Source organism: Microtus oregoni, unplaced genomic scaffold (genome assembly GCF_018167655.1).
Source record: "Microtus oregoni isolate MIOR12 unplaced genomic scaffold, Mior012 000014F_ref0000157, whole genome shotgun sequence".
NCBI lineage: Eukaryota > Metazoa > Chordata > Mammalia > Rodentia > Cricetidae > Microtus > Microtus oregoni.
The window spans coordinates 46,320,007-46,346,548 of NW_024543073.1; the positions used below are offsets into that span (position 1 = coordinate 46,320,007).

At 37.8% G+C, this 26,542-nt stretch overlaps 2 protein-coding genes across 7 annotated transcripts in view; one reads left to right on the forward strand and one right to left on the reverse strand.

Annotated features, from left to right (window-relative positions):
* Positions 1-26,542, forward strand: part of Otud4 (OTU deubiquitinase 4) — a 67,227-nt gene that overhangs the window by 24,371 nt on the left and 16,314 nt on the right. For 2 of the 6 annotated variants that reach the window (XM_041663368.1, XM_041663369.1), the window contains exons 12-21: positions 1,006-1,088; positions 1,166-1,376; positions 5,178-5,340; positions 7,471-7,591; positions 8,306-8,361; positions 9,147-9,224; positions 10,390-10,528; positions 11,015-11,269; positions 12,023-12,063; positions 13,019-14,072. In XM_041663368.1, the coding sequence (XP_041519302.1) occupies positions 1,006-1,088; positions 1,166-1,376; positions 5,178-5,340; positions 7,471-7,591; positions 8,306-8,361; positions 9,147-9,224; positions 10,390-10,528; positions 11,015-11,269; positions 12,023-12,063; positions 13,019-14,072 (2,201 nt within the window). Of the gene's footprint in view, positions 1-1,005; positions 1,089-1,165; positions 1,377-5,177; positions 5,341-7,470; positions 7,592-8,305; positions 8,362-9,146; positions 9,225-10,389; positions 10,529-11,014; positions 11,270-12,022; positions 12,064-13,018; positions 17,819-19,340; positions 19,413-26,542 lie in introns of those variants that run through there. The other 4 variants (XM_041663367.1, XM_041663365.1, XM_041663364.1 and 1 more) reach the window with 4 other exon arrangements.
* The window catches only part of Abce1 (ATP binding cassette subfamily E member 1), a 28,916-nt gene continuing 22,098 nt past the window's right edge, over positions 19,725-26,542 (reverse strand). The window contains exons 12-18 of the mRNA XM_041663370.1: positions 26,257-26,316; positions 26,101-26,159; positions 24,437-24,547; positions 24,191-24,333; positions 23,942-24,064; positions 22,410-22,521; positions 19,725-21,382 (exon numbers count right to left, since the gene is read on the reverse strand). Of these exons, the coding sequence (XP_041519304.1) occupies positions 21,335-21,382; positions 22,410-22,521; positions 23,942-24,064; positions 24,191-24,333; positions 24,437-24,547; positions 26,101-26,159; positions 26,257-26,316 (656 nt within the window). The 3' untranslated portion in view covers positions 19,725-21,334. The remainder of the gene's footprint in view (positions 21,383-22,409; positions 22,522-23,941; positions 24,065-24,190; positions 24,334-24,436; positions 24,548-26,100; positions 26,160-26,256; positions 26,317-26,542) is intronic.

Sequence of the window (26,542 nt, forward strand, 5' to 3'; positions counted from 1 at the left end):
GGAAGTAGAGTCAAGCAGATTTCCTGGGCCAAAGTGGTAGATAAAGTTGATGTGAACTAGGGCTGCATAGTGAAACCTTTTTTAAAGAGTGTCAGTAATATCCAAAAAAAAAAAAAAATGTTTGAATTACTGCTCCCTTTACTAGAGGAAAAGGTAATAAACTACACCTTAATCTTTATTAAAAAAACAAATTTAAATATATATGACTGTAAAGTATATAGTACAGCAAACTCCAATATAAATATCACTACTTCCCTATATTTAATTTCTTTTGGCTTTTTTGAGACAGGGTTTCTCTGTTACCCTGGCTTTTCTGGAGCTTACTCTGTAGACCAGGCTACCTTCAAACTCAGGGATCTGCCTGCCTCTGCCTCCATATTGCTGGGATTAAAGGTCACCTCAGCTAGCCCTTACTTAGTATTTAATGAACCTTGTTTTGTTTTGTTTGTAACATCTCACTTCGTTGCACTGCCTGTCTTGAAAGCTGTGTATAGTTCAGGTTGGCCTCACAGAAATAGACCTGCATCTGCCTCCAGGAAGGCTTGGATTAAGGATATGTAGCATCTGCTAATTTACCCTTTCTCTTTTTTTCCTCTCTCTAAAATAAATATAAATATTTATTTTTTTGGGACTGGTTCTACATAAACCTGACTGTTTTAGAGCTCACTGTAGACCAGGCATGTGCTAGTATGCCTGGCTAAAATTGGAAATATTGAAGATAGAAAATCTCTAATATCAATGCAGGATATGTGTTTTAATGTTGATTCTTAAAGATGTAGTGTTTTGTCGGCATGTTAAGTGCAGTGCATGCATGTTTGCTGCTTGAGGAGGCTAGGAGAGGGTATTGGGTCCTCTCGCATTGGAGTTACGACCTTTATGAGCCAGGGTGCTGAGAGTTGGACCCTGGTTCTAGAAGAGCAGCCAGTGCTCTTAACCACTGAGCCCACTCTCCAGCCGTGTTCCTATGCAATATTATTACTAATGAAGATTTCATTTACTTTGAAGACATACACCGAAGAACCTCAAGCCCCCTCCCCCAGAAAGCTGGAACACAGTGTCAGGAAAGAAGATGAAAAAGTCTAATTCAGGTAAATTCATAACAAAGTTTTATAAGATTATGATGATAGTACTTGGAGTTGTTAATTTATGCCAGGGAAATTGTGAGATCGTTTTGTGTTTTCCACAGATACGGATTACAGAGGGCCAAAGAGTCTAAGCAAGCCAATAAAAGCCCCATCAGCACTACCTCCTCGACTACAGCATCCTCCTTCGGGTGTAAGACAGCATGCATTCTCTAGTCATTCTTCAGGGTCCCAGTCTCAAAAATCCTCCAGTGAGCATAAGAATCTAAGTAGGACACCCTCACAGATCATAAGGTAACCTTCCCGAATTCAAGAGAAGTAGAAGTCATGAGAGGCATTGTATGTGTTTTATTATAGTCATTTTTTTTTGTTACAATTTCTTGTTGGTATTTGTTTATAATGTAGTATTGAAAAGTATTGCCAGGTGGTGGTTGTGCACACTTTTAATGCCAGCACACAGGAAGCAGAGGCAGGTAGATCTCTGAGTTCAAGGCCAGCCTGGTCTACAAAGCGACCTCCAGCACAGCCAGGGCTATACAGAAAAATCTTATCTCATAAAACTTAAAAGAAAAGTATTACTGATAGAATTCCCAAATGGTAAAAAATAACACTATAGAGGAATAAGCCTTTATTTTTGAATATTTTGTTTAAAGTGTGGCAAATGTTTATGGTAGCTCTGTGGGACCTCTCAACCACTGAGGCCAGAAGAATAATGATCCACAGGAGGCAAGAAGGTGTATAGGTAATACCTTAAGCAAAAAATAGAAACAGTATAAGGACAGTAACTTCAAATTTGTAACTATATACAAAACTATTTTAAACAGAAGTAGGAACATACATACAGTATAACAAAAATAACCTTAAATTTGTATAAGTATACAAAAATCTATAGCAATGTAAATTATTTAAAACTACTAGTTGATTTTTTTTTTTAAATTTCAAAGTAGATTCAGTAATGTACCTTTTTATCCTATCTTGTCTGTCCTCCCCCCTTTTGATCATACCCAATGATGACAACTGGTAACTAACCCCACTTATGTGATGACAAATATCCATAACCCAGTGAAAGACCAAAAACCATCTACCCCGTGTCTTGGGAATGTGGGTGTCGTGTTTTCAAAATTACTTCCTTCTGTCGGGAGGGTGACTGCCATCTTTAGGGGACGCTTAGCAATTTGTAGTCCAAAGTTGATCTTTGGGTGGTGTTTCTGGGCTTAGTGGCTTATCACAAACTGGGGAGAATCGTTATTGTGGGGCCCTATCATTCTTTTAGAGACTTCAGAGATTGTTAGAAATGTTTATCATTCACTTCATACTGTCATGAGTTGTAAATCTTATGGTGGTTAAAGGAGGACCATGATCTGTTAAATACATCCGGGATATCTAGGCTCAGTTCCTAAATATAAGCTTCTGACTCAAGCCTGAAATCATGTACAGGAAGCTACATGAAACCTAAGGTTAGCATTAGTTAAGTTAGTACTTTATAATATTGTTAATTTAAAACAGGAAGTTAAATTTTTAGATAATACTTATATCTAAAAAAGTTTTAAGGAATCATAATGATTTGAGGGGTATGAGATTAGTGACAATATAATATTTTCTTCTGTCGCATACCAGGTATCTCTTGATATAAGACAGGGACTTTGAACTTTCTTTTAATAAACATGCTTGGGCCTAAAAAGAAGAGAGCCACAGCCCAACTCCAAAAGCCAGCTTTAGTTTTTGAGTCAGAACTACTTAAAGACCACTTGTTATGTAGAGACCAGCAAAAATAGACATTTTGAAAGGTTTATGAAATTTTATCCTGTAGGAAGTAACATTAGGCCAGATTACTCCTACTTTTGGTATTTTTTCCCCCCAGATGGTTCTCCCTTACTTTTTCAATGCTTTATTTGTTCAAAGGTTTTTAGGTCCCTCAGTTGGATGTTTATATTTTCCTAGAAAGACAAAAACACCTAATTTGAGTTTTCCCTTTTATCAGGTTGAATTGCAACATCAGTTGATGAATTGTCTATCACCTTTTCTAATCAAAAGATCTCTCTTGCTAGAATTGAATATTGAGGGTATCTATAGCTTCTCTCCTGTGAAAACAAAAGCAAAACCTCTTCCCCAATTTAACACATTCTGGTTTTCATTCTGAAGTTAACACGTTTTTAAAGCATGCTGGTTGGTTTATTTAGTTTGGAATCTGTAAAATATACCTTCAGTAAAGGATAGGCTCTTGTGAACCTCTACTAACTTCTCCCCCTGACAGAGTGATCATTTATGTTAGACCAAGGGTAAAAGAAGTATATAATATAAAACAACCTAGTTTATTAACAGTTGCCATTGACTTCTGAAAATTTAAACCTAACCCTATTTCCGTACGATTTGAAATCTTCAAAATTCAGGGCAGTTTTAATTCTGAGCAATTTTAATTCTATCAGGGAACAGGACAACCAGAAATATTTAAGAAATAGCCACAGAGAATCCAGTAGCCCATGCAAGCAGGAAAGTACTTATCTAGCTGATACTGTAAACAAAACAAAAAGGTGGATAGTATCACAGTATAACCATGGAGGAGGATCTTGCTGGGAAACTCCAGTTCTCACTACGTGATAGTCTGTGGTACTAGAGACAACTGTAGGTGAGATCTTGAGAATAAGTCCTGCTGATTGCACTTCTGCCTTCACGGGAATTTAGAAACATGCAGGTTCTCTTGGAATTTCTTGGCTACTGTATTATCTAAAAATCTTTCTTGATTCCACTTTGTCCCCATTTTCCCGTTTAAATCCCTCCCAAGACCACTTAACATTATTTTCAACTTTCTTGTTACGTTGTACAGAATTACAAATTTAAAATGTGAAGTTTTAGTAATCATAAATACAAAGTAATCTGGGTGGTATTTGGATCTGAAAGGCCTGAAATAAAAGGATATAATAAAATTCCTTATTTTGTTACTGTTGCAAGTGCTCCATTGAATAGATGTGTAATTTGACCAGGCATCAGCAGGGAAAGTATCCACAATCTCAATTTTTTTTTAAGTTTTGAATTTTATGAATGATTTCTTGTTTATACAAGTGATAGAAATGATAGAAATAGTATCCATACTGTTCTTTTAGAAATGTTTGTTTTTATGTATAAGCACATGTATAAGTAAGTGCAGTGTCTGTGCACACTTAGTACCTGAAAAGATCAGAAGAGAGGACATAAGATCTTCTAGAACTGGAGTTAAATTGGTTGTCAGCTGCTGTGTTGCTATTAGGAAACAAAACCTAGTTTCTTTGCAAGACATCCATCTTAACTGCTGAGCCATGTTCAGCCCTTCATACTACCTTTAATTGCTGCAAGCCATATATGAATATTAGAGTTGTTAGTAAATGCATTATTGCATCTCTTATGATCGTCCTCTCTTACCAAAGTTCCCTTGAGGTTTCAGTGGCAGACAGTATCCCAGTCTGACACCTATCATTGCTGTCAGTTCTCTGCTTTTCTTGGTGCTGTAGCCAGTAATTAGGATGTCTTTGTGTCTCATCTGGTTATTGCCTTTAGAACAGGAAATCAGAATGCTTTCTCTTCCTCTCTTAAACCTATTTTTCCTTCACATTTTAATTAGTTAACTTTCGTTGTTTGGGTGCATATGGGCTACATTGTACTCGCTGATGTCAGAAGAAAATTTGTAGGTGTTATTGTTCTCCTTTATTCATATGAATTCTGGGTATTGAACTCCGATTTCCAGGCTTGGTGACAAACCTTAAGCCATTTGCAGCTTCATCTTTCTTTTCAGAGTAAATTTTTATGATAGTATTGGAATATGTACAGTGTTTATATTTCTGCACTCAGGAAAAAAATTCAGTTACTTCTGTATCATGTAGAAGGAAGTGAGTTAAATAAGTGAGTAAAATAACTTCCAATTTATTGTGCACCACTGTCAGTTTTATCTAACTTTGTAAAGTAGCTTTAAGTGCTGATTTTGTTGCTAGCTGTCCTAAGTTTCAAAGTGTTGTGTGGTTGTTTAGTTGAATATTTGTACAGCAGAAAAGATCATTGCATTTTTGTATTCTGCATATTTGCCTCTTTTTTTTTTTCCTGAAAAAAAAATGTTTTATTTGACAGGAAACCTGATCGTGAAAGAGCTGAGGATTTTGATCACGTGAGTCGTGAATCTTACTATTTTGGCCTCTCCCCAGAAGAACGCAGAGAAAAACAAGCTATTGAAGAGTCTCGTTTATTGTATGAGATTCAGAACCGGGATGAACAGGCTTTTCCTGCCCTATCTGTACGTATGTAGAAATTTTAAAGGTTAACTTTAAGAAGTCTTTCCTGATACACAGTTTGTAGTATCAAAATGATGATGAACTTAATTTTTTTTAACTGAAAGTATTTTAAAGGTTATGGGAGCCTTGGTATGGTGGTTATGTGCTTATAATCCCGGCTAATTGAGAAGCAAGAATCCCTGAATTCAAGGCCATCTTGGTGAAATTCTGTGTCAAGATAAAAAGACAGGAGGGACGGGCAGTACAAGTAAAGCCTTTATGTAGTTAACCCCGGGACTAAAGATACTGTTGAAAAAGTAGGCGATTCACCTGTTCACCTGACAGTGAGAAGTATTTCCTTTCAGACCAAGGATGTAGTATTTGCAAGCAGAGCCTGCAGGAGAAGGCTTAGAATGCAGTTGACCTCTCTTACAAGGTTTTCTGAATAGTCAAGATAAACTTCATTGACATGTGCATTAGTACCATATTAGTGTAAGCAAGAAGCACATGGATTTGTTTTGTTCCGTTTGTCAGTCTGTGGGCTGAGCTAGATACTTCTGATGAAAGCGATGACTCTGCCTTCAGTTTCCTTAGCTTTGGGGCCATCAGAAAGGAAAGCCATTGCCATATAGAGTTGCTGGGCCCTAACGTCTTACTTAGAGTAGGGGAGTGAGAAGGCAGTGTCAACATCTTAGACAAAGTCAGGTAGAAGGCATATAGCAGACTCGTTTATTTAACAATGGGAGAATCTTACATACCCTCCCAGCACCCAGGTGCTCCAATCCTTTGACACTGCATGGTCACCCCTCATTGTCTAGACGTGATCAGCACCAGACAGACTACAGGTTGGCTCTTCTCAGCCTAGTAAGCCTTAATTTCCTACAGTGTAGGTGAGGGTTTCGTTGACATTATATATAGGAGGGCTTAATTGATTATCATAGGAACTGTGCTTGTGGTCTGTAAGTCTTGGTAAATGATATCAAATGGTAATAGTGAATGGAACAAACAAGGAAGAATGCTGTTGAAGGCTCCACTGTTCAGGGACAAGAACCAAGCTGCACAAGTTCAGTCTTCTGTCTTCAGTGAGGAAGAAGCTCCGTTTAAAAGAGCTTATCTGGACCAGTTCAGTCTGGAGCTTAGGGAGGGTTGCAAAACGTACCAAGTCAGAGGGGCCTGCGTGATAGATGCTCTCTGTGTACTAAAGACATTCCTTTTATGTCTTATTTGTTGTTTTTACATAGCTATTCTGTAAGGCTAATTTTAATTACTTAATCTTATACTCAAAGTTTTGTCCTTCGTGAATGAGAAAAAAGTGCTCTTGTTATGTGGTCATAGATTATAAAATTTCATTGTTAAATTTTTATTTTCAACCTTCTATACTTTACATTTAGATTGGTGTGGTGTTGGATTTAATAGTGGATTAGGTTTGTTTACTGGAATAGAACACTAAGCCTCCTTCCTGCTGTGTGATTAGGAGTGTTATGACAGGGATCTAGCACTTTCAATGATAAATTATCTTTAAAATTCAACTTTAGCTGGGCAGTTATGGCCAGCACTTGGGAGGTAGAGGCAGGCATATCTCTGTGAGTTCGAGGCCAGCCTGGTCTGCAAAGTGAGTTCTAGGACAGCTAGGGCTACTCAGAGAAACCCTGTTTTGTAAAAATGGGGTTAAAAAAAAAAACAAACCCCAAACCAACAAATTAACTCTTTTCTCTTTGTTTTACCAATGATATGGTTGGGCCATTCAGGCCTCAGAGGATTTGCTCTTTATCACTTCAGTGATACTTGCTAATTGATTGTTATATTTCCCTTCCCAAGGGACCCTAGGAAGGTTGGTAGAGAAGTTATTTTTGTGCAAAGAATATTAAGTGCAAGAGGACAATTTAGTCAGTGTGATTTCTTAAAATGATACATGAATTATTAATTTAGTCTGATAAATCTGATTAGTTGATACTTTAGTTCAGTAAAAGACTTAGTTTAGAGCATATATTTGAATATGGATGCTAGATGATATCCATAACTACCTATCAACTAGATTCTAAAGTATTAAGAATATATGGCTATGAATTTTGAGATTTTTGGTTAGAAGTATAAATGTTATTTGTAGAACTTGTATTCATGTTTGTAATGCAAAGTGTGACTTTATTTTAAAGAGCCCATCAGTCAGTCAGTCCCCTCAGAATAGCAACTCATGTGTCCAGAGGAAGTCTTCACATGCAAGGGATAGAAAAGGAAGCATGCGGAGAACAGATGCAGAAGAACGGAAGGACAAAGGTATACTACTTCATTACTGAAGACACTTTTGCCAAGTTTCATACAGTAATTCCTGCCTTATTTGTGGTTTTGTTTATTTTGCAGTTTTAGGTATATAAGTAAACTGTGGTCTGGAAATCCTAAATGAACGAAGGATTCCAGAAATTTATAAGAGTCAAATTGAGTGCTGTATCTTTTGATACACTGGTTCTTCCTGTTCACATGTAAAGGGCTAGTGTTACCATACTGTGTATGCTGCTGGCACATACATTTCTTTGTAGCTGTCATGAATATCACTTTGACTGGGTGTAGCAGTGCTTGTGTTCCAGCAATGCTTCCGTCATGCATAGTAGTGATGTTATCATTTTGAGTATGCCAAAAAAAGTCAGAATACTTTAAATGAAGAGGGCTTTGCAAGAGGTTATACTCACATAACTTGTTACAGAATAGTTGTTTGTAGTTTTGTTTTACTTCGATATTAGTTTTGGCTGTCTTTATAAATACAGGAAAAAAATCATAGTATAAGAAACTGTGTTGCCTTTCACAGTTTCAGACGTCAGCTGGAGGATTATCTACTGTGCATAAGAATGATCACTACTGGGAAAAGACTAAAATTGTCAAGCTATATCTGACATCAGAATCATCGATTTGACCTAAGACAGTGTTTGTTTTTCTCTATTTAAATCTGAATGATGGTTGATGCTCCTTAATTTTCTTATTCTTAATCTGTTACAGATTCCCTACGTGGCCATACTTATGTGGATAAAAAAACCGAGTCAAGCACACTGGAGGTAAGGTTTTTAAATATTTTTAAAACATTTATCTATTTAATGTGCGTGCATGCGTGTCTGTACACCATGCTGTATGTGTGGAGAGCAGAGGGCAATTTGCAGGAGTCACTTACTTCCTGCTATGTTAGCCTTTGTTAGTTCTAGGGATTGAGCTCAAGGCTCCAGGCTTGGTGACACTTACTTTAGCTGCTGAGCCATCCCCACCAAAAATTTTTCTTCTTCTTTTATTTTTATTTTTATTTATTTTTTAGCTGCCCTGGAACTTGCTTTGTAGACCAGGCTATCCTTGAACTCAGAGATCTGCCTGCCTCCGCCTCTGGATGCTGGGAGTGCACCACCATACCTGGCTGGCCTTAAAAGTTTTAATGTTAGTCTATCTTAACTTGCAAAACAGTGTTTATTATTATTGTTGTTGTTTTTCATGACAGGATTTCTCTGTGTGGCCCCAGTCTGTCCTGGAACTCCCTGTGTAGATTAGACTGGCCTTGAACTCACAGGTGTCCTCTTGCCCTTTCCTCCCAAGTGCTGGGATTAAACACATGCACCACCACACTCAGCCTGTGTTTATTCTCTATATAGTGATGTTGTAAAGGAGTCACTTATGTTCTTTGAAGTCCCATATAAAAACTCTCCAGTAATGTGACATTAAACCAATGTGCAGACAAAATTAAGTGGGAGTGGGTTCCCAGATCAGGTTCTCCGATCAAATTTAAATTTGAAAGGCAACCAGTTACCCAGAATGGAGTTTTTTTTAATTACAGTGTAACTTTTTCTTACTCCCAAAGGTCAGTGATGATAAATGTACAAGAGTTTCATCACCATCTAAGACAAAGAAAGTAGACTGCCCATCTCCTGTAGAACAAGTAAGTTACTGTGTAGATATAAGTTTCTGTCCTACCTCGTCCCCCAGCCCTTCAGTCCCAAAGAAGCACACAGAGGATTATAATAATTATAAACTGCTTGGCCTATTAGCTCAGGCTTATTATTAACTAGCTCTTACAACTTAACCCATAATTCTTGTCTGTGTTTAGCCATAGTGGCTTGGTACCTTTTCTCATTGAGACATTCTTATCTCGCCTCCTCTCCATTTCACTGGTGACTGACTCTCTTTTTCCCAGAATTCTCTTAGTTTTGTTGTCCCATCCATATTTCCTGCCTGACACTGGCCAATCAGCATTTTATTAAACCAATACAAGTGACAATCTTTACAGAGTACAAAAGCATTATCCCACAGCATTACTGCACTAGGCAAGCAGAGCTCCTTTCTTTCTGGACTTCTTTTCTCTGTATGTGAAAACATCTACATTGTAAATGGAAGGATTCATTTCTGACAAATATAGGTGCTTAAATTTTTTTTGGTCATTCTGTTTAGTCTAAAATGTTATAAAAGTTTATGGAATTACATTCTATAGCCAATCTCTGCAATTGATTTTGTGTCTTGATTTGAGTTTTGTGTTTGGCACCTCTTGTTAATTTTGAGCTAGTTCAGCTTGAAAATTAAGAAGATAAAATTTCTATTGTTAATATTTCTAGAAGTTATCTACATCATTATCAATGAATTACTCCATATACATTTAAAAAATACCAGTAGTTTGCCAAGCAAATAAACACACTTCAGTTTCTGCATACATTTTGGTTCTTGGTCTTATGTAAGAGTAGATACTTACTGTTGTATCAACATACTTTGTGTTCATAAAATGAATGTACTTAAGTATATTTTTAAAAATTTTTATGTAAGAATCTTTCTTTAAAAGGAACCTTACGACTTTAAAGGGAATTTCTATGATTTTGTTCACTTGCCTTAAAAGCTTTTGTTGTTTCTTCCTGTGACTTGCACTAGGAATCTGTTAACATGAAATGAGTTCACATGATATTTGTCAGCTGGTGAACTCTGATACTGACCTGAACAGTTAAATGCTTAATGTTATAGTAGGGTGTTTTATACTTCACTCAAGATAAATTTGTTACTACAATTTGTGTCAGAGAAAAATGATTTTTTTTTCCTTTTTTTCCCTCCCATTCTTGAAGAAGCCAGCAGAACATATATCTTTGTCAAATCCAGCTCCCCTTTTAGTCTCTCCAGAAGTCCATCTCACTCCTGCGGTGCCTTCTTTACCAGCCACTGTGCCAGCCTGGCCAAGTGAACCTACAACTTTCGGACCAACAGGTTAGAGGAGAATTTTTTAAAAATTTCCAGCCAGCTAAAAAACTTCCTCTCAAATGAGAGGCTTCAAGTTGTTAAGTGAGAACTTGACTACAGCAGAAGTGTGAATGTGGGTCCTGTTAGGGCTCCTGACGTGATTTTAGAGGACCAACCGCACTGCGTGATGGGTGGTCGTTAGGATATGCTTTTTATAATCTTGGGTTTGTGATATCTGAGCCAGTTCCTCTGTTGTTGGCCACAGTCTGTGTTTGCTGTGTAGGCCATACTGTTACATCTCCTTTAGGACTCTTTACACAGACCTTTACCTTAAATGGAGTTTTGGGGAACTGTAGTTGGAAGACACTGGCTCAACATAGTTCCTGGATTGGTCCTAACGTACTGTGGGTTGTTCACTGCATGCTTTACAGGGTGCACAAGTTGTGTAGTATGAAATTAATGCAAGCTTTATTCCAAAGGAAAGTGGGTTTATTTTGTTCTCATCTTTCTTAGGTGTCCCTGCTCAGATTCCCATTTTGTCAGTGACACAGACAACTGGACCCGATGCTGCTGTGTCACAAGCGCATTTAACACCTTCTCCAGTTCCTGTGTCAATTCAGGCAGTTAACCAGCCCTTGATGCCTTTGCCTCAGACGATGAGCCTTTATCAAGACCCACTCTATCCTGGGTTTCCTTGTAGTGAGAAGGGAGACCGAGCCATTGCACCACCTTACTCACTGTGTCAGACCGGCGAGGACCTGCCTAAAGGTGAGGCCTCCACTTTCATCATGCGTTCCTGAGCACAAACAGATTTAGTGAGGAATGGAAAGATAGAAGTAGAAGTCAGAGCTCTGGTTTTTACCAAGCCATAGAAGGGATTCACTCAGCAAAGAGCAGAGATTTGGCTATTAAATCAGGACCATGTGATTGTTCAGGCCTATTCTAGTTAGCTTGGTCTTAATAGAAAATGAGTTTTTGTGCTTAATGAAGCCTGTCCTGTACCTTTTTTCTTTTCTTTTTCCGTTCCAGAAACAATTCTACAGCTTTGAAATCATTTCTGGGCTTTAATTTCTTTTGTAGGTCGTGTGTCACTGTACAGCCCAGGCTGCCTGGGGCTTGTTTTCTGCCCTTTCTCTCCTGGGCTCTGGGTAATAAGTATGCACTAATAATAGCTGGCTTGCTTTATAGAAGTCTTACTATTTTTCCAGTGTTTTCATAATTTTTTGAAACCACCTATAGTATATGAAAAATACAGTGTTCATCTGAGTTTTCTCCCAGATTGAATTTTAGTCAGGTAGACTAAATTTAAGCTATTTAGGGACTAAATCTTAGTGCAGAGAAAAGTGTAGTGAATCCAGAGTTACCTAGGAACAGCCTGGATTTTGGCTGTTTCCATTTTTGTGTTTTACTCTACAGGCAGTCTGGCAGGAGAGTTTGTCACTAGAGCTATAATGATTGATAATGAAGGAAAGAAAAGCTTTGACTATGTAGTTTTAGTAAAAAAAATTTTTTTATTTTCAGATAAGAACATTCTTCGATTCTTCTTCAATCTTGGTGTAAAGGTATTTATATTTTATCCTTAAAATTAATTTTCTTCTTATCACTATCAACAGTAAAATTTAAAGTATTTAATTCTTAATTGATTGATAATCTAAGGTTTACTACATGCTACCTTTTATGTTTGTCTTTGGAACGGGTTGTAGTTTTTACTTGCTTGTTCTTTTAATTCATGATGGTTTGGCCTTGAAGGGACTGCTCAAGGGCATGTCCTTGATGGGGAGTTAGTTGAAAGCTCTTAGTTTGAAGTAGTACTTTAGCCAGTTTAGGTGTGTCATCCTTTGCAAACCAGTTGGTGTCTCCGAAGCCACCATTGGGACGGTTGGAGGAAGTGATGACATATATATAGAAAGCATTGTTCTTTCTGTAAGGTGGGGACTTCTCTCACTATCACAGCAGAACTTGCCTTGGTGGTGGTGGTGGTTGGGGGGATCGCTTTCCTTAGAAAGAGACTGCAGAGCTTCACTGTCCATGTCAGTCAGCGTTTTGCTGTCTTGACTTGACTTCATTACTGTAGTTCTGTAAATATAAGCTATCAAGTGCTCCAATCCAGTAGCCAGCTTTTTTTATCCTCTGCTAATAGGTCTGATTTGTTAATTCTTGGTTATTGGATTAATTTGAGGGCTTCTAGAATTATTAGTCCTGTTGGAGAACATGTCCTGTTCTAGCATTTTCCTGGCAGGTTAGAGTTAAGATGTGAGTAGGCCAAACTAAACTCCTGGTGGCTGTCTTAATGCTTCCTATTAACCTGCATCAGGTCTGAACCCAGGGATCAGTCAGGGTCATGAAGTGACGTGATTCCAGTTCTTTTCATGTTGTGTGTCACTTTGATCATCTTGTATTGGTGCTTAGAGTATATAATCTTTATAAGCATGAGAGACTTGGCTTGAGCTAAATACTTTCAGAAAGACAGCTTTTTAACCTCTAGTATTTGTTTTTTTTACTGTTTTTGTCTTTCAGGCATATAGTTGTCCTATGTGGGCCCCACATTCTTACCTGTATCCTCTGCACCAGGCCTACATGGCAGCCTGTAGGATGTACCCAAAGGTCCCTGTTCCTGTGTATCCTCAGAATACTTGGTTCCAAGAAGCCCCTCCTGCTCAGAGTGAAAGTGACTGTCCTTGTCCTGATGCCCACTACTCTATGCATCCCGAGGCCAGTGTTAATGGACAGATGCCACAGGCAGAGATTGGTCCTCCTGCATTCTCTTCACCTCTGGTTATCCCTCCGTCTCAGGTGTCTGAAGGTCATGGACAATTGTCTTACCAACCTGAACTTGAGTCTGAGAATCCCGGGCAACTTCTTCATGCTGAATATGAAGAATCACTAAGTGGCAAGAACATGTACCCACAACCGTCCTTTGGACCTAACCCGTTCTTAGGTCCCGTTCCTATTGCACCTCCTTTCTTTCCTCATGTTTGGTATGGGTATCCATTTCAGGGATTTGTGGAAAATCCTGTCATGAGGCAGAATATTGTCTTGCCCTCTGATGAGAAAGGGGAACTGGATTTGCCCTTGGAGAATCTAGATCTGTCTAAAGAATGTGACTCTGTCCCAGCAGTGGGTGAGTTTCCGGAACCCAGAGTTGAAGCAAGTGTGAGCAGCAAGCATGAAGGCCGAGTGGAACAGTCATCCCAGACACGAAAGGCAGACATTGCTTTGGCTTCAGGTTCTCCTGGAACAGAGGGAAAGGCTCATCCTCCCACTCAGATTCTAAACAGAGAGAGAGAAACCATGTCTGCTGAACTTGAGCCTAAGAGGACCATTCAGAGTGTGAAAGAAAAACCAGAGAAAATGAAAGATCCCAAGGCTGCTGCTGATGTAGCTGGCCCTGGGGCCAACTCTGTGGATAGATTGCAAAGACCAAAAGAAGAGAGTTCAGAAGATGAGAATGAAGTGTCTAATATATTGAGAAGTGGCAGACCCAAGCAGTTCTATAATCAAACTTATGGAAGCAGGAAATACAAAAGTGATTGGGGTTCTTCTGGTAGAGGTGGATATCAACATGTGAGAGGTGAGGAGTCCTGGAAAGGGCAGCCTAACAGAAGCCGGGATGAAGGTTTTCAGTACCATCGAAATGTTAGAGGACGCCCATATAGGGGAGATAGGAGGAGATCAGGGGTGGGAGATGGCCACAGGGGACAGCACACTTAATGGCTAGTTGTTGCTCGTATTGTAGAGCTGAAGCCTTTTCGTAGGTGGAGTATTTCTGAAGGCTTTAAAAACATTAAAATAAAAACCCAAATTGGAACTATCTCCTCCCTTCCCCATTTACCCTTAATTCCTATTCCAGAATAGGATGAAACTTTGGACATGAGTTCAAGGGGTAGATGAATTTTTGGCATTGTGTTTTTTCTTACTCAGAATCTGTTTATTGGGTTACTGCCCCCATAAAAAGCAAACATGACTTCAAGTATTTTTTTATAAACAACTCAATTATAAAACATAGACATAGTGTTTGTTTCTTTTCCTCTGGTGTAAGTTTGATTTTAAAACATTGGAAATGTGTGCTTTTAGCGTTTACTGAAGTGACAAGAAAGTAAAGCATTCAACACACTATAGATTGCAAAACGTAACATTGCACCAAATAGAAATGTATATTTTATTATGCAATGCCTTAGTCATAAACTGGGCTCAAACAGTTCTCAGCCTCAAACACTGTTGTCTTTTAATATGCTTCCAACCCAAAGGCCTTTCATCTCAGTATCTGTCAAACTTGAATAACGTCTTCTCTCTACTATTACACACGAGGCAGCCTATTAACCTGTGTCTCAGAATTGTTGTATATAGTTCTTTTAATATCCATAGGGTATATTTTTGAATTTTGGTGAGTATTTGTTGACCTTGAGATTGCATACAATAGATGTTTAAGAAATAGTAGGAAGTCCGGTGAGACGCTGTTTCCATCCAGAACTTAGCACTGCTGTAAATATCATGGTGCCTACCCGAAAGGAATGTAGATGCTATGCATTTTGAGAATAATCTGCATCTGTTAAAACTGCAGAGGTTTTTAATGCCACTTTAACACTAATGCACTGACAGATTCTAAATATTTTGTGAGAAATGTTGAAATTTTTAACTTGATAGGCTTCTCTATAGAGTGTTTTCCTCCCTGCTCATTGGTTATTTTTATCACTTTACAGTTGCATGTTCAACTTGTCATAGCTGGAATTACTGTATAAAAAGAACGTGATTGTGACTTCTAGTTTTTCTAGAGGATGCTGCTAGAGGTGGCTTAGCTTTGCTTTTCGTAGCTCTTCCCCATCAGTGCTGTGTCTGATCTGCTTTTTTGGTCTGCAGTATTCACTAGAGGCTCCTTTGCATGTTGTGTTCTGTTTTCATTTAGAGATTGGACTCAGACAAGTTAACACAGTATTCACTCATCTGTGTTACTTTGTGAAACTAACTGTACTTTGTATTTCTTATTCGTATATATCAATGTGAAAATCTACCTTTTTTTTTTTAAATGTTGCAATTACCTTGTGATCAGGCAGCTTGAATGCTATGCAATTAGTAGTATGGTGGTGATTTTCTTTGCATGTTCTGTGTAATATACCTAACCAGAAATAGATGTGGCTTTTGTTTTGGGGGGCAGATTACTTAAAAGCGAATACAGTTAACTTGAATATGACAAATGGAAGCAGACAGTTTTCTGGGTCCTCTGATGCTTGTGGGAATGTTTGGCTGTCAGCTAGGCTCAGTGAAGCTCCACTGTACTGTTTACCTCTGTGTTGTTCCAAATACCCTCATGTCTGTGTAACTGCTGATTTGAGTAGTGATTAGCATTTAGAAATTTTGTAACATAGGACTTTAGAGAGCACTTTGAAAGATAACATTTTATTAATGATGGTGCTAGGTAAAAATTTTATAGCCTGGGATGTGCTGAAAAAAATTGAGAACCTATTTTAAAGGAATTTGTTGTCTTCTAAGCTAGAATGGTTGTGAAGGTTCTGTGTTGTGGTGCTTCAGTATCTGGCTGGACTATGGTAAGGACTGTAGAGGAGCTTCTTAGTCCGTGCTTTTATGTAGAATTGGCTTTATTGCGTAGTTTCAAGATGAAAATCACCTTTTGATATAATAAAGTAGATTTAGAAGTTTGATACATGCTTGGTCTCAGGAGTCCAAAAGAAGTAGCTGTTTCCAATGTCCTGTGTTTTTCTGACTGGGCAAATGGTTAAAAATTGGACAGGAAAGAGTAATGCTTGGTTTCTTACAGTGGCTCTGTCTCACCTTAGTGAAGAACAGTGGTTAGTAGCTCCTGAGGGAAGTTGATGAGCTTGTTTCCTTACCTGACCTCTGGGATGTGACGAATGAACAGTGAAAGAACTCTAGCCTGTGGTACTTTCTTTGTGACCTCTGACTTCAGTAGTTTTAAAATGATCAATCTTGTATGAAGGTCAGTTTTCTTTCTTTAGGTATGTGTTTAGGTGTAATTCATCCAGGGGATTTTGCCTTATCCTAAGGTCAGACTAGTGCCAAGCAAGCCTTTTTTCCTCACATGAACTGACCTGTCATACTGTATTTTGGAACATACTGTATTCTACACAAGGAAAGGGGGAAATGACAACTAAAAGTTCTTTGTATTGTAATTGGGAAATGATGAAACCTTATGATGGGATCCATTGAAGAAACGCTTCCCCTGACCAAAGCTCATCTGTTTTGTTTAGGTGCTTTAGTTGTACTAGACCCCGCCTCTTCCTTCCAGTACTGTGTCTCCTCAAGTTACTTCCTCTCAAGGCACATCCTCCATTCTTCCCTGTGTACTCCTTGGCAGCCTTCATGTTGTTTCCTCTAAGTTTGTTTCATAGCTGCTACAACCTGACAGGAGTAGGTTTTCCACAATGCACAGTGCTGAGACAGTTTATGTGCTGCAAACCATTCTTTGAGCGTAGCATTTTCTTTGGCCCAAGGGTGAACTAAAATGCCTGTGAACTGCAAACTCGCTTGTGATTGACTCGGTGCAATACAGTTCATTTCTAAACATTTCTGGTTTAGAAAATACTCAGCCATCCTGAAAACTAGCAATATTTATTTTGCCTCATTTTACCTTCAATTTTAGATGAGGTGAAATTTGTCTTTCACTTAGGGTACTTGCAAGATCCATTTTAGTGTAGCTGAAGAGAAAGCTATATTTCTGTTTACTGTATTTTGCTTCCTATTTTATGTCTTATTTTTTTTTTAAATCTTTATAATGGCTCACTTGAGTATGTCAGTTTGAAAGAGCTAAGACTTTCCTACTTAGCCATTGGCTTTCCCACTAATTGAGTTTTTTTTTTTCTTTTAAAGTTTCCACTTTCCCTAAAATTACAAGTTTTAGAAAAATCCTGTAAGAGGGTGGGTGCATGTCTTAATGCTGAGAAGCAGCAGCTTTGGGGTCGAATTTACTTGAATGGTTTAAAAATTGCATTGTTACAAAGTTAGAAAAAAATTTATGTATGGAAAAATGATCCTAGCCTTACACTGAGTACAATAATACTTATAAGCATGTGAAGATGTGATCATTTGTGATGTTACTTGTAAAAACATATATACATATCTATACATATCTTTTGAAGTGTTGAAAGGAATAGTACTTTATATTCTTTATCATACCACTTTTGTAAGTGTTGAATATATTGCTGTTTATTTTTCTATGTTCTGTTTCGTAGCCTTAAGAAGTGTTTCAAACGATCTGAATGTATAAACCAAGTCAATGCCCTACATGGTGTGATGCTGCATTATATATACAACCGTGTGCATATATTAAATTCTGTCTGTCGATTCTGCTTGGGATTCTTTGGTCTTTGGGTAACCCAATATATCACATGTAATTCTGAGGATAAGTCTTAGTAAACTCTTGAAAATTACATTATTTCCATGTATTTTTCATGCTGGAACATAGTTACAGTAGGGACAGGTGCTATTTTTCTTACTTTATGCATCGTAGAGCTTTGGCCCTGTCATGGAGCTAGTAAGTGGTGGAGTTGTACTTCCAGGGTAACTGGTGTTACAGCTAGAGTTCCACCATCTCTTTAGCGCACTGAAGCAGGGTGCAGAACACCTCGACATTCATAGGCTAATGGACCTCTTTATTTTTCTGTCCATCCCTCCTAGCCCATCCCCCCCCCCCCAGTTCAGTCTTTTTTGAAAGACTGAACAAATTGGAAACAAATAAGGTTTTCAGGTATACTGAAATACTTTGAAACCTATTTACTTTCTTGCAGTCTTGGGAATTGAGATACAAGCCAAGTATATTTCAGGCATGTGTTCAACCTCTGAATTCTGTTACTGGTCCTGAAAGAGATGATTTTCTTAAGTGCATGTTCTCCATTAAGTAGTTTACTAAAAATATTGCCATGTTCTTGCTGAAATTATGAACTTCCTCAGGAAAGTGGTTTTCTCAGAAGCAGAGCTCAAAACTGCTCATTCAGTGCAGATACTTGATGGAAACTGCTCTAGGGTCAGTCAGGAGCTATAGGAGTCTTTTTTTTTTTTTTTTTTTTTAAGATTATATGTTGAACTTGTGCGTATGAGTACAGGTGCCCTTTGACGCAAGTGGTATGGATTCCCTGGAGCTGCAGGCATTTATAGCAGCCCGACTTGGGCACTGGGAAGAGCCCTGTGAGGTGGGATCCAGTGCAGGAATTGAAGGTCTGCTGGGCACTGCACCTGACCCAGTATGCCCTGTGGGGTGTCTTGTGTGCACTTTCCATTTAAAGTTTTTTAGTACAATATGTTTTGGTCATATTTTTCTACTCTCCCAGTTTCAGCCAGATCCTCCCCACCTCCTTGCTCACCCAAATTCTTGTTTTTCCCTCAGAAATGAACAAAAAGCAAAAATAGAGAACTCTAATACAAAATGTACCTGCCCAGGTGGGCGGTGCTAGTGCCTGACTTGAGTCCCAACACTTGGAAGGCAGAGGCAGGCAGATCTCTTCAGTTTGAGGCCAGCCTGGTTGACATAGTGACTGTCAGGACAGCCTCCAATCTACAGAGAGAAACCCTGTCTTGGAAACCCCAAAATAACCTAATAAAAATTGCACCTGCTCTAAGGGAGTGCCTTTTGTTTTGGCTGACTGCTGGGCATGGGGTCTGCCCTGGAGTGTGGTGGAGATACACAGTGACATCATGGGAGAAAACTGATTTTCCCTTTCTCAGCAGCTTTCAGTTGCAAATAGCTTCCTGGTTGGGTGGGACTTGGTGTCCACCTCCCTTTTCAGGGATGGGACTTTGTTTTGAACCCAGTGCCTGCTGTCCTATCTCTGAGTTGGTATGTATATCAGTCCTTTTTTTTCAAAGACAGGTTTTCTCTGTATCCTTTGCTGCCCTAGAACTCTCCAGGTTGACCACTGCCTTTCAAGTGCTCAGATTAAAGGTGTGTACCACCACCACAACCCTTTATATACAGGCTTTCCTACTGCTATATAATAATAATGTTTAATAATCTGAATTTATATTTTCAAATTTCACTTGCATGAAAAATAGTCTTATTAATATACCTTGTCATTAGCAACTAAAATGGATTAACTGTTTTCTTTAGGACAATTTTAAATCAGTAAATGCTTTGTTTCTCTGCATTCCATGTGTCTGCAGTATTAAAAAATTAACCTATCCTTAAACAAAATACTAAACTATAATCCTATGCCAACATTAAATGCATAATGAATGTGAAAGAATGAACACAATCTCAGAGTAATGAAGGGAGAAAATTTTTATTCCATATATTTCTGTATATTTGCATTGCTTTACAACAGATATGTATTTATGGATTATTCATATAAATTCATTTTAGAATGCCTAATGGGGTCCAGTCAAAAACAACTTTCTATCATTAATCAAGTTAATCAAGATTATTAAAATTCTAATAACCTAGTAATAGTTTTGCCAAATCTATTTTTCCTGTTCTGCTGGCCCCATTATTCACTGTAATCTACCTTCCTCATAATTCTAGTTCAGCATATTAGTAAGGTTTGGATAATGTCCTTTGTATCCACACCTACAAATGAATATGTTCTGCAGCAGTGGAAACTTTGTATTGCTATTTCTGGCACTCATTGGAGAAGTGGTTTAAGGTTGCCCTTGGTTGCTCAACAGAAAAATCTGTAGTCTATAAAAACAGAAGGTTGGGGAGGTGGCTCAGTTGGTAAAGTGCTTCCCTAGCCTGAGGAGCCCTGCTTTGATTCTCAGCACTGCATAATTCAAGCCTGGGTAATGGGCTCAGTTCAAGGTTGTCCTGGGCTACAGGATACTTGTCTCAAAACAAAACTAAAAACCCTAACATCCAGATACTTAAGTCACAAATTGTAAAGACTTTATATCTGTAGGGGTAGGGATGTGTGTGTATGTATGTATATACATACATACAAATCTCTGTGCTCTCCACTTAACTAACTTGTTGAGACAGGATCTTTCCCAGAACACAGCACTCACAGATTCTGTTAGGCTGGCCAGCCCTGCTCTAGGATCTGTCTGACTTCCCTTCCCAGGACCAGTATTAGAATCCTACTGTCTAATATCTGGTCCTCATGAGTGAGAAGTTGGCACTTTACTGACTGATCCATCTCCCCAGCCTAAGTAGTTTTATAGGAAGCAAATACTCAGAAATACCTCCTCCCATCTTGATTATATAAATTTATGTTTACAAAGTAAATCTTATAGAATGTAAAAACCCAAAAACCTAGTTAAATTAGGGTACCGAAATAATTTTTGACAGATGTTCAAAAATACCCCCCCCAAAATTTTAAAAACAATGCAAAAGTTGGTCACGAACATCCACCTTCTAACAATGGTGTTTGTAGCAGACAATGTTCCTTGAAAGCAGCTACACACTGACAATATAGTTAGTCACAGACTGAAAACAAGTAGCAAATATAATCCTGGTGTTTATTTATCAGACCTTAGCAGTGTAGTCTTTGACTGGCTGTTAAATAGGGCAATTTCATTATGCTGGTACACTTAGCAAACAGGTAATACAGATTTTAAAATATGGACAACACCAGTAGGTAAGCATATGGTACATGAATATAATAAAGAGCTTGAAAATCTCCACAGATCATGGAGATCCAGAGGTGATTTGCATATTTGAAATATCTCCATTTTAGTGAAGTATGCCCAGAGTTTTACCTTAAGGACAGAAAAGCTCTTAAATAACAATTTACAATACAACTGGCTTTTGATGTCACATTAAGAAAACCATACTTCAAACTCCAGAGTATGTGGGGCCATAAAACCTGATTAAAGTTTTATATGATAAAAATCCCAGTAAGTAAATGGCTTATTGATAATCTCAGATTCAATTTAATCATCCAAGAAAAAGTAGTTTCCACTCTTCTTTTGTTCTACATCCTAAAAAAAGAGAAGTAACAAAAGTCAGAACAGTTTTTCTCCTGGAAGCTACAGCAGTCTATGCAGTGTTACTCAGAAGTGCTTCTCAGAGCATCGAACAGCAGCTCAAGGAAGGCCGCTGCTAAAATGTTCACATGTATGAAATCTGTCATATATTCAAATATTCTTGGAGAAGCTTAAATTCCACTTTTAAGCTCCTGGTACAAAAGACAGAATACTGCCAGCTTGCAAATCACTTATTATATCAAATATATTTAAAACAATTTCCTCAGAACTGTTTATAGGATGGTGGTCATTAATCCATTTATCTACTTGACCAGCTATTAGAAATACGCTCTATGAACACCTTAAACGACTCAGTATACAGTCATGGCTTAATTAGCAAAGGAGAATGTTTATTCATTTTAACTATGTCTTAAAAAAAAAAACCATAAACTGCTTAAAAGTATTCTTAAAAACTTCATTAATAAAACTCCATTAATCTACTTTCAGTGGCAAAAAATAAGGTTTCTCAAAAGTTTTCGTTTATTCCTTTTATTCCAATCTCACAGCCCTGGCTATCCTGGAACTTACTATGCAGACCAGAATGTCCTCAAACTCACAGATGTCTGCCTGACTCTACCTCCCAAGTGCTGGGATATATGATGTATGCCACTGCTTGTTTTAAATAGCACACACACAATCAGAATAGCAGATACCTTACAGTTGTTGCCTGCAACAAGAGTAAGAAAATGTAAACAAAAAAATAACCCAAACTGAGAACCAATAGATATGTCATACATTTTTAAGAAAAAAAGAATTAAGCCGAATGGTGGTGGCGCATGCCTTTAATCCCAGCACTCGGGAGGCAGAGGCAGATGGATCTCTGTGAGTTCGAGGCCAGCCTGGTCTACAAGAGCTAGTTCCAGGACAGGCTCCAAAAGCTACAGAGAAACCCTGTCTCAAAAACCAAAAAAAACCCAAACCAAACCAAAACAACAACAACAAAAAAGGCTTAAGTTTACAATGGTAGGAGTTATCTACATACCTTGATTGAATTGAGCTTATTTATTCGTGGTCTATAGTTGTTGGGATCTCTTCTGAATGTAATTTCCAGCTGAGACAAAAATTTGTTCATACCAGCCAAAAGAGTTTGAGGACTAGGGAAAATGAACAGTGTTCATTAAATTTAGCTAAGTCCCAAGATCATCATTACCTTTCCCTCTCAGTTATGCACCAAGGCTAACGTTACTATACATCACTTAGTTCTGTGTAAGCATAGTATGTATTTCTGATGTTGAGCAAACATTAAGACAGAATACTTGTTGATTTTTTTTCTTTTTTTTCTTTTTTGCATGGCTCTGTACCAAGTTATTGTCATGGCTCCAAAAGTATTACTTACTAAAAACAAGTTTCCATTAAAAACCATTCTTTCTTTCGTCTTTTATATCCAGCTAATTTCATTTTTTTTTATTTTTAAAGATTTATTTAGAGTCTCAGACAGTTGTGAGCTATCACGTAGGGGCTGGGAAATGAACATGGGTCCTCTGGCAGCGTAGCCAGTGCTGTTAACCACTTGAGCCACTCCACCCCCACAAGTTAATTTTTAAATTTGCTAAATAACAACAAAAAATATGGAACACTTTGAAGCATTCTGCAAACCCAAAACAAAGATTATTATTGAAGAAATAAATTTTATTATCTAAGAAATTTCCAGTAAGGAACATACTGTCAATAACTGATGACAGAACTCAGAATGAAAACAGAGATCTTTGGGATCTTGGTGTCTCTCTCTCTCTCTCTTTCTTTCTTTCTTTCTTTCTTTCTTTCTTTCTTTCTTTTTTGAGACACAGACTTACTATGTAGATCTGGCTGTCTTGGAACAAATTACTTAGGCCAGGCTGGCCTTGCTCTCACAGAAATTCATCTGCTTCTGCCCCCCCATGCTGGCATTAAAGGAGTGTGCTACCATGTCTGGCTGGTACTTTCATGGGCCCCAACTTTGTTACTGGTGATTTCATAAGGTACAACTTAATGTAGGTTTAGCAGTAATGGTAAAATAATGTCTTATTGACAGACCTGAACTTTGGTATTCCCTACAGTATGATCAGTGTTGTCAGAACATCAAGAGAAGGTAGAATAACACACTGAAATTGGGGTGGGTCAGTATCCTGTACTTGCCACCTACTATAACTATATTGTAGTTGGCAAGTCATTACTTCTTTGAATTTTATTCTGCACAAAAATTAAGTTTGTAAGAATTATCTATAAAATAGTATTTTTCTGTGAAGTATAAAAAAATCAATTGGACAAAGTTCAGCTGAAAGAAAAGGTTATTTGTCTAGGGCTCTGTAAGCTTACCCAGTATTCTATACTAGTCCAAAAACTACTATACAGGCCTCATGCAGTATCATAGAAGAAAAACCTAGGGAGTCAATAAGAAACTGATTTACTTGCTATCTCCTTGAAAAAAGCAATGACTTCAATGTTTATGAGTTTACCAGAAATTTAGAATGTGGTAAGTTTCCAATTGTTAGAACTTAAAATTTTATTTCTGAACACTTAAAAAACCATCCTTACCTGTTTGCAACTGTATTCTTAGATGGAACACCATCAAACACGATGACGCGATCTGCTAGATAGGTGGCCATGATGAAGTCATGTTCCACAACAAAAGCTGTCTTCTTTGCATGGAGTATGAAACTGGAACACAACAATTTGCAAATCTTTCATAGCTTTTAAGTCACAAAATGGGATCCAAGTGTTTTATTAAACGTATCTGTATGCCAGCAAACATAATCAAAAATATTCTAGAAGTAAGACATTTACCGTTTGACGACTCGGGCTGCCATTAATCTTTGCTCAGAATCCAAATATGCAGAGGGTTCATCAATTAAATAGACATCAGCAGGCTTCCCCAAACAGAGAGCTAAAGCTACTCGCTGAAGTTCACCACCAGACAATGTCTGCACCTAATTGGAGAAGTTCAGCAAAATGTGTGAAGACAGTGTGAAGACAGATATATTTATCCAAAATAAGGATGCACAGAGAACTGTAAGGATAATGTTATAGTACCTCTTGATCAATGATGTTTTCAATCTGTAGGGGCTTCATTACATCAGTCACAAACTGTGGATGAGTGTAAGCATCTCTGATCTTTTCATGCAGTAATTGGCGAACACTTCCCTGATTTTAATGAGAAAAAGTATTTAAATGATAAATTACCAGGAAAGATCTTTTCTGTTTATAAATTTTAGTACTAAACTTCAGACCAAAATGATTTAAATTTGCCACCGATATACATCAATTCTAACTTTTTTCTTCTTCTAAGACAGGGTTTCACGATGTAGTCAACCAGGTTGCCTCCAACTCAGACAGCCACCTGCTTCAGACTCCAAGTGCTGGGATATGGCTGGCATGCACCACTATACCTAGGCAATTCTAGTTTTTAATCCCTATTCAACATCTTGCTCACGTTTTGAGGTTTTCTATTTAACAGCACTCATGTACACAAGAAAAAAGGCAATAGTCTTAGAATTAAAGTAGAAAGTAAATGAATGTTTCAGTGGAGAAATAATTAAGAGCAGGAATAATTCTAAATGTTAAAGTGGGTTGAAACCTTGGATAATCTGTAGGCTATAACACACAATGCACCATCTTCTTAGATGAATCCTAAAATGGCTTTTACTTGTTACTGAGAACAGACCTGAGTCTGAGAACGTGAGACAGATTACCTAAAGTACTAAAGAAGGCAATTGTCTGAAATGTGGAACAGGGTTGGTGCTGTGACACTGATAGTGATACAACACTTTCAGAAATTGAATGAATACTTGTGCTTTAGCAAAACATTTTCACGTTTTATATTTGAAACGATTACAAGCATTTCATTTCCCTAAGGTCGAATAAACTTAGATTCTAAGAATACTTTATGTTATATATATTCAGCAGGTGACAGGCATTTGGGTTTTTTCTTCTGTTTGGCTCTGATAAATATAGCTGTTAGAACACCTATGTGTAGGTTCTGGGTACTGAGTATGTTCACAGCTCAGATCTACATAATGAGGAGAACTGCTGTTAGTAAGTCTATGCTACAGAAATGAGGTGATTGGTTTTCTCAGTGATTGTAGTTTTACATTACCATCAGCAACACGCAGTGTCCAATCTCTTCACACTGTCACCAAGACTTGTGCCTGTCTTTTGGATTTTTTTTTTAGTTATTCAACTATTGTAAATTAGTATTCACGAAAATAAAAAATAAAAAAAATTGGTATTCACCATGTTTGATCTGCATTTTTGCAACAACTAAGAAAGCCATGCATCTTTCCATGTGGTTATGGCTGATCTGGATTTCTTCTTTGGAAGAACATTTCCTTTGGCAAAGGCTCACATTAGGTTTGGAAAAAAAAAGATGACAGATTCTAAAGCTACTTCCAGAGCCAGATGTGGTATCTACATACAATACTCCAACACTTGGGCAGTAGGGGCAGTGGATTGAGAATTTCAGGTATTTGTGTTATATAGTAAATTCTAGGCCAGGCTGTGGCTGTATAGATGCTAATAAGGCTAAGAATATTAATATGATTTTTTTGGTGTGTGGTGGGTATTGAATTCAGTGCCTTAATTCATGTTAAACATATACTCTATTACAGAGCTAATGTCCTAACCCCTTACTAAAGCAAAAGACTAAAGGTATACATACATACATACATTTTAATAACCATATTAAAATAACAACTCACAGTTGATTTGGGACTGATTTTCTGTGGTTTATAACTGACGTTCAGAACTGGTACTTCTCCTGCAAAACAATACAAGTACATATCACACAAAACCTGCCCAGACATCTAAAGTTTACATTGTGGGATAGAGTAAAAAAGTAATATCTATAACAGTACCTCCTTCGTCGGGTTTAAGCCTTCCAGCAAGCATTCTGATAAATGTGGTTTTACCTGTACCTGGTAAGACAACAACAAAAACAAAATTAACCTTCACATTCTGAAGTAAAGCATACTTTTCTACTTGTTACAACCTGAGAAATCTGTCTTGAAGATATTATGCAAAAGTTCTTAAGAAAAAACAATCCCTAGTTGGGCTGTGGTGGTTCACGCATTTAATCCCTGCACTTGGGAGGCAGAGGCAGGGGAATCTCTGAGTTCACTACACAGAAAACAGAAGAGGAGG